Source organism: Stegostoma tigrinum, chromosome 17, assembly GCF_030684315.1.
Source record: "Stegostoma tigrinum isolate sSteTig4 chromosome 17, sSteTig4.hap1, whole genome shotgun sequence".
Taxonomy (NCBI): domain Eukaryota; kingdom Metazoa; phylum Chordata; class Chondrichthyes; order Orectolobiformes; family Stegostomatidae; genus Stegostoma; species Stegostoma tigrinum.
In genome coordinates, this window is record NC_081370.1 from 252,677 (window position 1) to 266,236 (window position 13,560).

Sequence of the window (13,560 nt, forward strand, 5' to 3'; positions counted from 1 at the left end):
CTCAGGGTTCCACCACTTATTGTATAATTCGCACTGATCAGACCGCCGACACTTCCCTCCGGATCATTCCAATATATTACAAGCAACAAAGGTCCCAGCACTGATCGCAGCCGAGCACCTCTAATTACTGATCTCCATTCTGAAAAGCACCCTTCCACCGTGACTCTCTGTCTTCTGGGGCCCAGCCAGTTTTGTATCCATCTAGCCAACTCAATGCTGATCCCATGAGGCTTGACCATCTGTATCAGCCTGCCATGAGTTACCTCATCAAATGTCTTATTAAAGTCCACGTGGACAATATCCGTTGGCCTTCCCTCATCATTGTTGTCATCTCCTCAAGAAACTCAATCAAATTGGTGAGACATGACTTTTCTTGCACAAACCCAGGCTGTCACACCTGCTGAGATTCTCTAGCATTTTCCATTTACATTTGATATACTCAACATCACTGAACACTTTGTTTTTGTGTATCAAGAACAAGTAGTGGGCTTAGGTATGAAGGGAGAGGGTGGGATTATGGGTAACATGGGGGCTTTAGAAGGGGAATGGAGAGGGAATGGGGGACGGCAGTCAGATGTTAGAGATAGAGACTCTTAGAATGGTGAATTGCATTGAGCCAGTGTCCCAGTAAATGGAGATAGGCCCTCAGAGGGCTAGCCTTGACAGTTAGTCATCTTCATTGCACCCTCAGGGCTGCCACAGGAAGCAGTGACCCCCATGCCCGATATATAGAGGCCAAAAATACCATCACAGAGTTTTACAGTACAGAATGATCCCACTCGATCTTCTGGGTGTGCTGTCTCTTGAAAGACGCACCCACTCTCCAGCCCTAACTCTGTAGCCCTCCAAGTCTGTCACTTCCATTACTCTCTTTTGAAACGCCCTGTGGAATTCCCCTTCACCACTTGCATAGACAACGCACTCCAAATCATAACATTGTTTCAGTTTCTCCTCACCTCACTTGCCGACAACTCTTGAAATTGTAACCCCACCCCAACTGCTGAATCTTGAAATTTTGAACCCCCACCCCCACCCCCACCAGTTCTGGAATCTTGAAACTGTAACCCCTGACCCCACTTAGTTCTTGAATTGTGAAATTGTGACGCCCCCTCCCCAATTCCTAAATTTTGAAATTGTGACCACTCTCCCAGTGACTGGTTGAATGGGCTGTCATTTAAAGGTGGGAGTCTGATATCATGTGATGGCCCCATGTGTGCTTCCCAAAATGAAGGTGAGAATCTCGTCCCTTATGTCTTTGCTGTGAGACACATCATTCTTGCCTGGATTGTGATATGGATGATTCCGATACACTATCACAAACTGCTTTCTCCATTCCTCAAAGTATGCAAATAGGGCAGGACAGCAAAATCTAAAGCCAGTCTCAAATCTAAGCTCATTTGGCTTCGGGGTTTGTGGGTCACATCATCTGTGACCATAATTTGGGAGATTTCCTGCACAGATATGGGCCAATTGCAGTTTTTACTTGTGGAAAACTATATAGAAGGAGCCTCACAGGAGTTAAACAAGCAGATGAGGTGATGGGAATGAATAAATTCAACAACGGCCATTTCTGAGCCTGGGTTTCATGATGTGCAATTGCCTCAAACTGAGTCAGGCAGTAAATATAACTCATGGTGCTGTCCATCTAAACAGTTGTGGAGAGATAATTCTGAAATCTCAAGTGTCACATCAGTTTCACAGTGTCAGATCCCTATGATCAATAGGCACAGCCAAAGTGACTCTGAATGTATTCTGACAAACTCATGCAGTTCAGATGCCGAAAACAATCAATATGATGGGTTGTAAAATATTTCCGTTATGGCCAGAGGTATCTTTGTACAATTAATTTATTCAACAAGCTGTGTGACATTCATTGAACGTGAATTAGCAGTGTCATTCTTTATCTTCCTATTACTGTGGCCGCCTACACTCATCATTCTTATTTCCTTCACATAGTGTATAAGTCGAAGGATATTATTAAGCTGGAGAGGGCTCAAAGAAGATTTACCAGGATTTTGCCGGGAATGGAGGGTTTGAGTTATAAGGGGAGACTGCATAGGCTGGGTCTTTATTACTAGAGCTCGGAGGTTGAGGGATGAGTTTGTAGAGGTTTATAAGATCATGAGGGGTACATATAAGGTGAATGGCAGTCACCTTTTCCCTAGGGTGGGGTATTTCAAGCCTAGGGGACACATTTTTAAGGTGAGAGAAGAAGGATTTAAAAGGGACATGAGGGGCAATTTTTTATGTACAGTGGTTCGTGTGTGGTGAATGCGGCCACCGTTACAACATTTAAAAGACATTTGAGTAAGTACCTGAATAAGAAATGTTTGGAGGAGTATGGGCCAAGCGCAGGCAGGTTTTGAAGCTTGGGATTGTAGTCAGCATGGACTGGTTGGGCTGAAGGGTTTGTTTCTGTGCTGTATGTCTCTATGACTGTGTTAGTTAGAATAGTTTTTGTACATTTCAACGATCAAGTTCTATGGTAATGGAAGTCATTTGGACTTTGCTGTAAAATGGGTGACAGCAAGTTGAAAGCACAATTTACTGTCCACCGGCCATTGTGAATCAAAATCAGGGAGTAGTTTCTCCAACAGACTAACAACTCATTTCCCCAGTTTATACTCAACCAATTCATGTTTGAAATCAACATTCAATTGACTAGTGGACCAGCCGATAAATATTTTGTACTTTAAAAAATGTCTTCAATCAAGTTCTCCAGTCACAACCATATTAAAAGCACACCGAGAAACGGTAATGTATACAAAGGGGCTGACCAGAAAGAGAGCCATGGAGAATCATAGAATCCCTACAGCATGGAAGCAAGCCATTCGTCCACACCAACCCTCCAAACAGCATCCCACCCAAACTCACCCCTCTATGCTATCCCTGTATTCCCCACGGCTAACCCATCTGACCTGTACACTATGGGCAATTCAGCACTGCCAATCTACCTGAACTGCACATGTTTGGCCTCTGGAAGAAACCCGGAGCGCTCAAGGGAGAACGTGCAAACTTCACACAAATAGACACCCGGGGCTGGAACTGAACCTGGGTCCCTGACGCTGAGAGGCGGCAGGGCTAACCACTGTGTCGCCGCATGTGGGTGCAATTTGTCTCCCTCGTGACTCTCTTCCGCAACGCCCCCCCCCCACTCCCGTCACCTACAAACAGCAAACAGCAGTGACCTACCAAGTATGTGTACAGTATCGACAGGGTTCCTGTCCCTGGACAGCAGTCCATAGGTGCCCAGATAGGGGGAGACAAGTAACTGCACCAATCGCTCCAGCTGGTTGTATTTCTCACTCGGGCCTTTAGGCTCATGAGCACCCTGGCAAAAAGAAAAGCAGCAAATGAAGACACTTTATACTGTTAGCTGTTTCTCTGTGCTCTGGACAATGTGCCCAAGAAGGTAGGCCTGACAGCCTGGATGTTTCAGTCTGGTTGTCATCTCCTCCTGTCTGACCAGGCCCTCATCTTGGTCATCCTCCGCAGGGCCAGGAGCAGGATCAGTCGTGAGATGAGGGCCTCAGTGGTGGATAGGAGCAATTAGTGCGAAACCATGACCCAGAAACCCTAATCTTGCCATAATTCCCCTTCAAAGTTCCACCCTTTCTAGAAATCGGAATTAAAACGAAACAAGCTCCCAGAAGAGGCATCCCCGATCTAAGATTTGAAACTGGTGGTGTCATTATAGTTTGGAAATGTGCTAGCACATGATGTGTTTTCAATCACTGCTCTGTAAACACAAAGATTATCTCAGGCTCTTGCATTTTGCAGCCACGGTGTTCACTCTGTGTACGGTTGAAAGATTGAAGGCCCAGTCTCAAAGATGTCTGTTGTCACACTGAGCTATAGGGAACAGGAAGATCCCACATCATTTCCAAACTGCCCCAGAGTAATATCTGCACAAACACAAACAAGGGGACAGGACAGAGATGTCACTAACTTTTTAGAACAACTGTTTAAACAGGTAAAACACATCTGGTTCACTCACGGCCTTTATAGGAAGAATTCTGCCATCCTTACCTGGTCTAACCTACATGTGACTTCAGACCCACAGCAATATGGTTGACTCTTATCTGCCCTCTGGGTAATTAGGGATGGACAATAAATGCTGTCCAGGACAGTGGTACCCACAATCCATGAAGGAATGAACAAAATATCATGTCAAAGAGTTCATGAAAACACACTGGTTCTCCTCTTAAAGAACTGACCCTCCCTGGGAGGCTCAACAGTAAATATCTCTCCGTCACATCCTCTGCACCTCTCTGGCTCATTTGCAGCAGATTACAGAGACTTTCTCGCAGCTTCCTGTAAATATCGAAATGCTGCTTCATGCGAAAGAGAGTCTAAGCTTGTGTGCAAGGAGTATAGTAAGGGACTGGGTATGTAATCTTGTGGGGCACCAGTGTTGAGGATTACTGTGGAAGAGGGTTTTGTTGCCTATCCTCACTGATTATAGTCTGCGGGTCAGGAAATCGAGGATCCAGCTGCAAAGTGGAGGTGCCGAGACCTAGACATTGGAGGTTAGAGAGGAGTTAGTTGGAATTATAGTGTTGAAGGTGGAGCTGTAGTGAAAGATAGGAACCTGATGTAGTTGTCTTTGTTATCTAGGAATGAGCGTAGAGCCAGCAAGATAGCATCTTCTGTGGACCTGTTGCATCAGTAGGTGAATTGCAGTGGGTCGCTGGAGTTGGTGTGTGACATTACTAACCTCTCAAAGCACTTCATAGCGATGGATGTCAGAGCCAGTAGTCACGAAGGCACGTTACCTGATTTGTCTTTGGCTCAGGGGTGATAGTGGTCTCAGAGCAGGTGGGAACTCCACATTACAGTAAGGAAAGGTTAAAGATGTCAGCAAATACTCCTGCCAGCTGGTTTGTGTAGGATCTGAGTGCATGGCCAGGGGACACTATCAAGACCCGACGCCTCGCGTGGGTTCACTCTCAAGAAGGCTGACCTGACATCTGCGTGGTGGCTGTGGGTACAGGTGCCCCTGAGGTTGTCGGGGCATGGGTTATCATTTCACTGACCTTCTGTTCAAAATGAGCATTGAATGCATTGAGCTGATCGGGGAGGGATGCACTGTTATCCGTGATTCTACTCAACTTCGCGTTGTAAACTCTTATATCGTGTAAGCCTTACCACAATTAATGTGTGTGCATGTGGTTAGTCTGAGATTCTAGTCTGGAAGACTGTACCTGGATTTCCTGAATAGGTCAGGGTCATCCAACCTGAACGCCTCAGACCTGGACTTCAGTAGGGAGTGGGTCTCTCAGCTCATCCATGGTTTCCAGCCGTATACAGTGCCTGGGTTTGTGTACAGTGGGGTTCAGGGTCTGTGTTTACTGTAGGATACAGGGTCTGTACTTATTTACAGAGGGATACAGGGTCTGTCTTACTGTAGAGTGCGATGTAGAGTCTATGTTTATTTATAATGAGGCATAGAGTCTGCGTGAGATGCTTCATGTTAGTTTCTGGCTCAACCCTCCTTGATTTTTGGCACTTGCTTTTTCTCTTCACGCTGATTCAACATTTCCTGCCCACTGGCAGCAGACCTTGAGATTGATGAGTTATCTCTTCTTACACGTCAAATCCAAGTCTAGTCAAAATGATTCATGTCATAAGAAGTTCTGGCTTCTAAACAAAAAGTTACCACATGAACAGCCTATTGTTAAATTTGTTTAAGCTTTATATGTTTACATTTAACCAGCTGGTTCTTGTGATATTGGACAGATCGCGATATTGGGGCTGACGGTTGGAGTGCAATCATTTAATCAAGTGCTCAAGCAGCCTAGTTACTGGTATTGCTGCTGATGGTAAGGGAATCTGGTAAGCTATCAGAATGTTGACTCCTGTCCGTTGTCTTGATCAGGTCGCTCGCACTGTTTAAACGTTAGCTACACCTTTGAAAGCAAAGTGACCCCGTGAGAATGATCTCTGATGTGGAGCTGCCTATTTCACAGGGAGCACTGTTACCGAAATCCTACAGAAACATTTCCTCCAGAAATTGCAGGTGGTGGTGTGCACAGCCCAGACCATCCTGGAAACCAACCTTCCATCTGCGGACTCCATTTACACTTCTCGTTGCTGCTGAAAAGCTGCCCACATCATCAAAGATCCCTCCTAGCTTGGTGATGTTCTCCTACATCCTCTCCCATCAGAGAGAAGATACAGAAGCTTAAACACACACTAACAGGTCCAAGAACAGCTTCTTCCCTGCTGTTATTAGACTGATGAATGGACTCTCCAAATTCAAATAATGTTGAACTTGTTAAGGCTGACTTTGTTTCATGCACCTTCTGTGCAGTGCAACCTGAATGCCTCACCAATTCAAACACCCTACGATCTGTATGTCCTTGCTTGCTATGATCTGCCTTAACTACTCGCAAACAAAAGGTTTCCATTGTACTTAGGTACACATGACAATAAATCAAATCGATCGACCAAAGCAATCTCTACAGTGTGGAATCAGGCCATTCAGCCCATCGAATCTACACTCACCCTTAAAAGGCACTGGCTGGTGATCTTCTAATTTAAAGGCTCCTGGTCTCACTTTGAATTGGAGGCAATTAGTGAGAACCCATTCTATTCAGATTTGCCTTCCCCAGTGAGTAAAGAGTTCCTGTTGATTGGCTTGTGTGTTGTGTCCTTGTAAAGTCACCACAGTCTTACTGGATCATAGGACTTATCTCTCTCATTAGAGATGATCGATGGTGGTTTAACACTGTGCCTCAGGCAAAGGGAGAGAACATGGGACCTTTAGCAGCGATCTCAGCCGGTGCAGGAATTGCACCTACGGTACTGGCATCAAGTCCGCATCGCAAACCAGCCCTCTAGCCAACTGACCCTCTGGCAGCAGGTTCAGGCCGAGGTCACCATGAAAGATTCTTCTTCTCAACATGTCCTCTTGCCTGAGGTGTGGTGACTCTCAGGTCAAACCGTCACCAGTAGTCTCTGTAATGAAAGAACAGCACTATGGTCCTTCAGGAGTAGACGTCTTTACCTGTGCCTTTGTAATACCAGAGTGCTGAGTCATTCTTTCCACAGTTTTCTTCCACCTTACTTTGAGGCCAGTTCAGCCATAGGGAAACATGAAGTTGGAATCAGTGTTGGGCAGCATCTTCCTTTCACTGCATAGACCACACTGACTGTAGGTGGAAGGAGCTGAAGGAAGGGTGGGCCATCCACCAGAAATGAGAGTGTAGAGACTTGCGTGTGGAAAAGCAGATCAATAGAATGGAAACCCGACTGCTGTTTGGCACCAACCCAGCTGTTGATGGTAGCGATTTGGTAGGGAGTGGGGGAAGGGAGAAGAAACCTTGGTCCAGTTGAATCTAAGCTTTTTAAAGTTTTTAGCCCTCACCCCAAACACCCATACCTCCCATCCAACCCACTCCATGTCAGCAATAAATTCCCTATGCCACGTCTATTAGCTCACACCTGGCTTCTTTATGAATGCTTGGCTGAGCTTCAAGGCTCAGTAATTCATGAGTTCTGGAGGCCTCTGTTTCTACAGGTGAACATATATTGTTTCTTTTCATTGATTAGTACAAGTTATTCTTTCTTTGAACTCATTCTTTCAGTGTCTCTGTATTTGGGTAAGATTAAGATTTGAAAAGTGGTATAAAGCTTCTGTAAATGATACAATAGCGGTTATGTCTGACTGACACATTTACAGAATTGAAGCAGCAGTAGTTTCCTTAAGGTGAATTTCTGAATGCATGTTTCTTTCAAGCCATAGACCTGTGCGACAATGCTGTGGCTTAAGAGGTGTGTTTTGTCCTTTTTTTTGGCATGTGAGAAAATCAGATTACTGAATTTGCCTTTTTGCGAAGGGGTGTGTTTATGGGATGTTGCTATATTGGAACGGTTAATTAGTAGTAGTTACTGTATATACTAATCTATCAACTTTTCTAGTAGAGTTGTTATTCCAAATTCTTTCTTCTGTGGTATTTTAACTTTAGTGTTTGAATAAATAGTGCTTTGATTAATGCTATGTAGTTTGACCAGTTGTATTGCATCTAAAACACAGCACTTCCCATTTGCCTTTAAAAATGAAAAAGCTAGGGTTTAGGCTACTTTCTTAGAATAATTTGAGGGAGTCTAGTCTAGTCCATAACACATGACAATTGAGACGACATGACTCATTGTTTTTATACTTCATGCTGGAGGATATCAGGGTCCAACAAAGAACATGGGAGGGGGCATGTAGAAACATAAACCGGGGAGATGGCTAATACCTTGAAAACATATCGCTTATTCCCCCGGATTCAGACTACGGTTCCTGACTTTTCTGAGGGACCTGAATCATATGTCCTCATGAATCTGACCTAATTCCATGAAAATTGAGAGAGGATGGTGTATGAGATCCCAACTCCCACATTGGATCAGCCAGCTGTGCGTACGGGGTGTGGTCACACCACGTCCCACTGCTACCTGCCCTGCTGATGACAATGTGGAACCAAGCCCTACTTACAACCTATAAACTTCTCTGGCATTGTCCCTGCTCTGTGAAAACCTGACTTGTGGGTTCAACTGAGAATGGTAACTGCACCACCTCAGCTGGGAGCCCTGAACAGATCATAGCCAGTTAGCCTGGCTGGTAGTTACAAAAGGAATGGTATGCTCTAGCCTGCCCGGGCTCGGCCCCATTGACATCAATCTCTCACCTGAAGCACTAGGAGCATCTGTGTGATGGATGGAGGCACACTGGTATGAGGCTGGTGGAGCACCTGCTCCAGATCTACCTTGAGCAGGACCAGATCTCGGAATCCGAGCAAGGCCATCTGACGGATTGTGAGCTCCTGCCCCTGATGAGAAAAAAGCATTGTCGTCACCCGTGCTGCTTTTCACAAGATTGCTTTCTTCAAAGCAAAGACTTTTAAGTCTTTTTGGCTAGAAGCAACATTGACAATGTTGTCACACAATGTGATATATGTTAAGAATCATCCCCATAAAAACAAATGCCACATACTGCAAGGAACTGGGTTTTTCAAATGGTAGGAGGTAGGGTGCAATGGCTAACGGTTACATTAATGAACTGCACACAGAGTGGTGAAAGCTTCAACAACTTCCATTATTTTGCTAACCCAACTCTCTGCATCTTCACCTTGCCTGCTACTTTGCTAGCACTGATCCAGGATGGATTGATGGGTTTGTTCCGAATATTCCCATTGTAAAGGGGGACAATGGACAAGAGACAGCTATCACAGAAAGACTGTGTGATAAAGACACAACTATAGGTATCCAAGTGACACAGAAACTGTTAATAAGCATTAATGTTGCTAAGGGGAGGTAATAGCCTAGTGGTATTATCGCTAGACTATTAATCATGACCTTAACATCCTGGGGATCTGGGTTCAAATCCTACCATGGTGGAATTCAATTTTAAAAATCTGGAATTAAGAATCTACTGAAGATTGTGAAACCGTGCCAACGATAGAAAAAGCCCATTTGGCTCATTAATGCCCTTCAGGGAAGGAAATCTGCCATCCTCACATGATCTGGCCTACATGTGACTCCAGACCCACAGCAATGTGGTTGACTCTCGACTGCCCTCTCTGAAATGGCCCTGGTGAGCCACTCAGTTCAAGGGCAGCTAGGGATGGGCATTACCACCAACGCCCACATCCCAAGAGTGAATTAAAAAAATAAGATGTTGCTGTGAACCTCCTGCTCCTCAAATGTGATAACAACTGCGCGAAGTTGCAGCCGTTAAATTCACAATGTGTGGTGTCCTCAAATATGGAGGACATCATGGGTGATTTCTTGCAAACAGATTTCTAGGTCACAGTGCAATCTCTGGCAGGAGGTGATGAGCTGAAATCTAGCTGCTTCTTCGCAGGCTCCCGTTATCAGCAGCAGGATCTGTGAACATCTCAAAATAGTTAGCATACACCAACAGGCATTAAACGCAGAAGCCAAGACTGCCCCCATGCAGGGAGAGAGAATCCTGATCCCCTTCAAGCAGACTCCCGGCTGTTTCCTTTCCCACATATCTGCTGTTCTAATAGTTTTGTGGGCTACAGCAGTAAAACCTTTTTCCATCTTTGCCAAATATAGTGACCATGGTTATTAAAGAACAACCTTGTAAGTGGGCAAAATCAGCATGTTTGAATGACGTCTCCATAACTCTCCATAACTGTTATATGTGTGTACGAGAGCGTGCGTGTGTGTGTGTGTGTGTGTGTGTGTGTGTCTGTGTGTGTTTGTTTGTGTGTGTGTGGGGTGTATGTGGGGTGTGTGTGTGTGTCTGTGTGTGCCTGTGTGGTGTGTGTGTCTGTGTGTGCGTGTGTGTGTGTGTGTCTGTGTGTGTTTGTGTGTGTGTGCGGTATATGTGGGGTGTGTGTGTGTGTGTGTGTGTGTGTCTGTGTGGTGTGTGTGTCTGTGTGTGCGTGTGTGTGTGCATGTGCGTGTGTGTCTGTGTGTGCATGTATGTGTGCATGTGCGTGTGTGTGTATGGGGTGTGTGTGTGTCTGTGTGTGGTGTGTGTGTTTGTGTGTGCGTGTGTGTGCATGTGCGTGTGCGTGTGTATGTGTGTGAGAGAGAGAGAGAGAAAGAGAGTGTATGTGAAAGATTGCCCGTGTGTGCTTGTGACACAGAGTGCCTCTGTGTAAGTGTGTGTGTGTGTGTGTGTGTGTCTGTGTATGTGTGTGAGAGACAGTGTCTGTGTATGTGTGTGTTTGTGAGAGTATTTATGTATAAGTGTGTGTGTAAGAGAGTGTATTTTAAGGTGAGAGGGGAAAGATATAAAAGGGTACCCTCGGGGTAACTTTTCCACACAGAGGGTGGTGCATGTATGGAATGAGCTGCCACAGGAAGTGGTGGAGACTGGTGTGATTACACATTTAAAAGGTATCTGAATCAGTATTTCAATAGGAAAGTTTTAGAGGGATATGGGCTAAATGCTGGCAAATCAAATTAGATTTATATAGGCTATCTGGTCAGAATGGACGGGTTGGATCAAAGAGTTTGTTTCTGGCTGTATATCTCTATGACTCGATGAGTGTGTGTGTATGACAGTGTCTGTGCTTCTGTGTGTATGTCTGAGTGACTGTGTGCTTGTGTCAGAGACAGAGTGTCTGTGTGTAAGTGTCTGAGGGAATGTTTGCATGTGTGTAAATGTGTGTGAATATGTCTGTGTGTGTGTTTGTGTGGTGTGTGTGTGTGTGGGTGTTTGTGTGGTGTGTGTGTGTGTGTGTGTGTGTGTGTGTGTATGTGTGAGTGTGAGTGTGTGTGTGTGTGTGTGAGTGTGTGTGTGAGTGCGTGTGTGTGAGTGTGTGTGTGTGGGTGAGTGTGTGTGTGTGTGTGTGTGTGTGTGTGTGTGTCTCTGTGTGTGTGTGTGTGTGTGTGTGTGTGTGTGTGTGTGTGTGTGTGTGTGTGAGTGTGTGTGTGAGAGAGAGAGAAACAGTTATGTTTAGGGATCTGGAAAACACAAAAGTGACCAGTCACCATCACTAAGTGTCCTTCATCAATTTCGCTCTCTGACCCCTCATCTCGAGCAGCCATGGATCACGGGAGGCCGAAGCTGATATTATCGAGTTTCCACATTACAATGGTGAGGGGTACTGTAGCTAAGGGTTCTCCCCTGTTCACCTGGCACTTTCTCATGGCCTACTCCAGCAAGCACCTCACCTTGGGGATATCTGGTGGATCTCTCGTTCTGTGGCTATGGGTAGTGAGGGCAACAGTCATGTCCATCCAGCACCCCTCACCAGCCCGAGTTGAGAAGGGCCTGTCTCTCTCGTTCAGCAACCTCAGAGATAAATCTACAGAGGACTATCACGCAATCTGATTACATTCGTCATGCCTACCGTACCATATTGCGACAGTTCTGATTAGATTTTTACAGGCCATTAGTAGGGCCTGGAGTGGAATATTGTGTGTAACCTAGGAAGGGCAAATTTGCTCAGGGCAGATGGCAACAAAGGCTCCCGAGCCTGGTTGTTGGGATGAAGGCATTACCCTGTGGGGAGAAATTGAGCGAACCTGGCCCATATTCCCTGGAGGCTTGAAAAAGAAGAGATCTAATTGAAAAACACAAGGTTATTGATGAGCTAACAAGGTGCAGAGCTGGATGAACACAGCAGGCCAAGCTGCATCAGAGGAGCAGGAAAGCTGATGTTTTGGGCCCAGCCCCTTCTTCAGAAAAAAATTATTGATGAGACTATCAGAGTCAATATTGAGATAATGACCCTTTTGGCTGGGCAATCTAGTACATACAGGGGCATAGTCTCCAAATAGGAAATCAGCCATTTGGGACTAAAGTTGGGAGAAGTTTCTTCAATCAATCACGTGAATTTTTTTTTGGAACTCTTCACAACAGAATACTGTAGCTGCACGACCAGTGAGAGCATTTCAAATGATAGGTCAGAAAGTAAGTTGCGAAAGTCAGAAACAAAGACAGAAATTGCTGGAACAGCTCAGCCGGTCTGGCAGCGTCTGTGGAGAGAAATCACAGTTAATGTTTCCGGTCGAGTGCCCGTTCCTCAGAACTGATGGTGGCTGGGAAAAGGATGTTTTTCTTACAGAAAATGGGGTTGGGGGGCGTGGTGGTAGGGGGCAAGGGTAAACTATTGATGGAGGTACAGGGCAAAGAGACAGAAAAACAGTTGGATCGACAAAGGGGTGGGTAAAGGACAGCCTGGGAGAATGAATAATAGGGGATATTAGCAGCTGACAATGGGTTGTGTGTAGTAGCCGCCCATGTGATGACACAGCCTGGTTTCTGGGGGTTGGGGTTAAGGACATGGCCTCAAGCCCTGAAATTGTTGAACTCAACATTAAGCCTGGAAGGCTGCAGAGTTGCCAAGTGGAAAATGAAGTGCCGTTTTTTTAATCTGAACCATGATAAGAATGCTGTTTTTATTGAAAAGGTGTTAGATAATCCAGAATCAACCCTTGCATTCCTACCTTACCTGCACAGGGTAAAATATGGCTTGTAACATGGGTAGGATTTCAGTGAAGAAATTATCCCAACTACTTGTTAAAGCTTCCAGAAGATTTTCACCTAAGAACAAACAAAGGGACATAGGTAAAAACATCAACAGTAATTGGTGGAAAATATCAAATAGCTAATGTTCATGGCAAGCAAGCAAACAGAGACTTGTACAAACCAAAGTAAAGGCAAAACAGTGACATTTCTACAAGCTTAAGAATTCATACACAGAGCCTTGCCACTGCCACCAATGTCCCGTCAATAGGTTTTCCTTCTTGCTCTCCTTTCCACAATGTCTCAGTGTCGTCTTGGGTTCCCTCACAAGAGTGGAGAGAGCTTGCTTGGCAGCGAGTCCCATTGGTCTTGGGCCAGGGAGTTCCCGAGGGACAGCACAGACATGTCGATGGTCTTCAAAATCCAAGGGTCGGAGGAGGTCAGGCAGGGTGGAGGTGAAAGGCCTGACCACCTCTGGAGTGTCCTGAGCGGTTGTATGTGATCCCTCCTCTGGATGGTGCCCCCGGCACTGCCCTGTCTTCCGCTGAGGAAGGGGCACCCGGAGAGCGAGCCGAGTTCCCAAAGTCCTAACCCACATCTTGAATCCTGAGGGCCAACATGTG

At 45.6% G+C, this 13,560-nt stretch overlaps 1 protein-coding gene across 3 annotated transcripts in view; it reads right to left on the reverse strand.

Annotated features, from left to right (window-relative positions):
* Positions 1-13,560, reverse strand: part of LOC125459146 (proline-rich protein 5-like) — a 108,477-nt gene that overhangs the window by 18,253 nt on the left and 76,664 nt on the right. For all 3 annotated transcript variants that reach the window (XM_059651882.1, XM_059651881.1, XM_048545118.2), the window contains 3 exons: positions 12,924-13,015; positions 8,676-8,816; positions 3,193-3,331 (listed from right to left, as the gene is read on the reverse strand). In XM_059651882.1, coding sequence (XP_059507865.1) covers positions 3,193-3,331; positions 8,676-8,816; positions 12,924-13,015 — 372 coding nt within the window. The remainder of the gene's footprint in view (positions 1-3,192; positions 3,332-8,675; positions 8,817-12,923; positions 13,016-13,560) is intronic.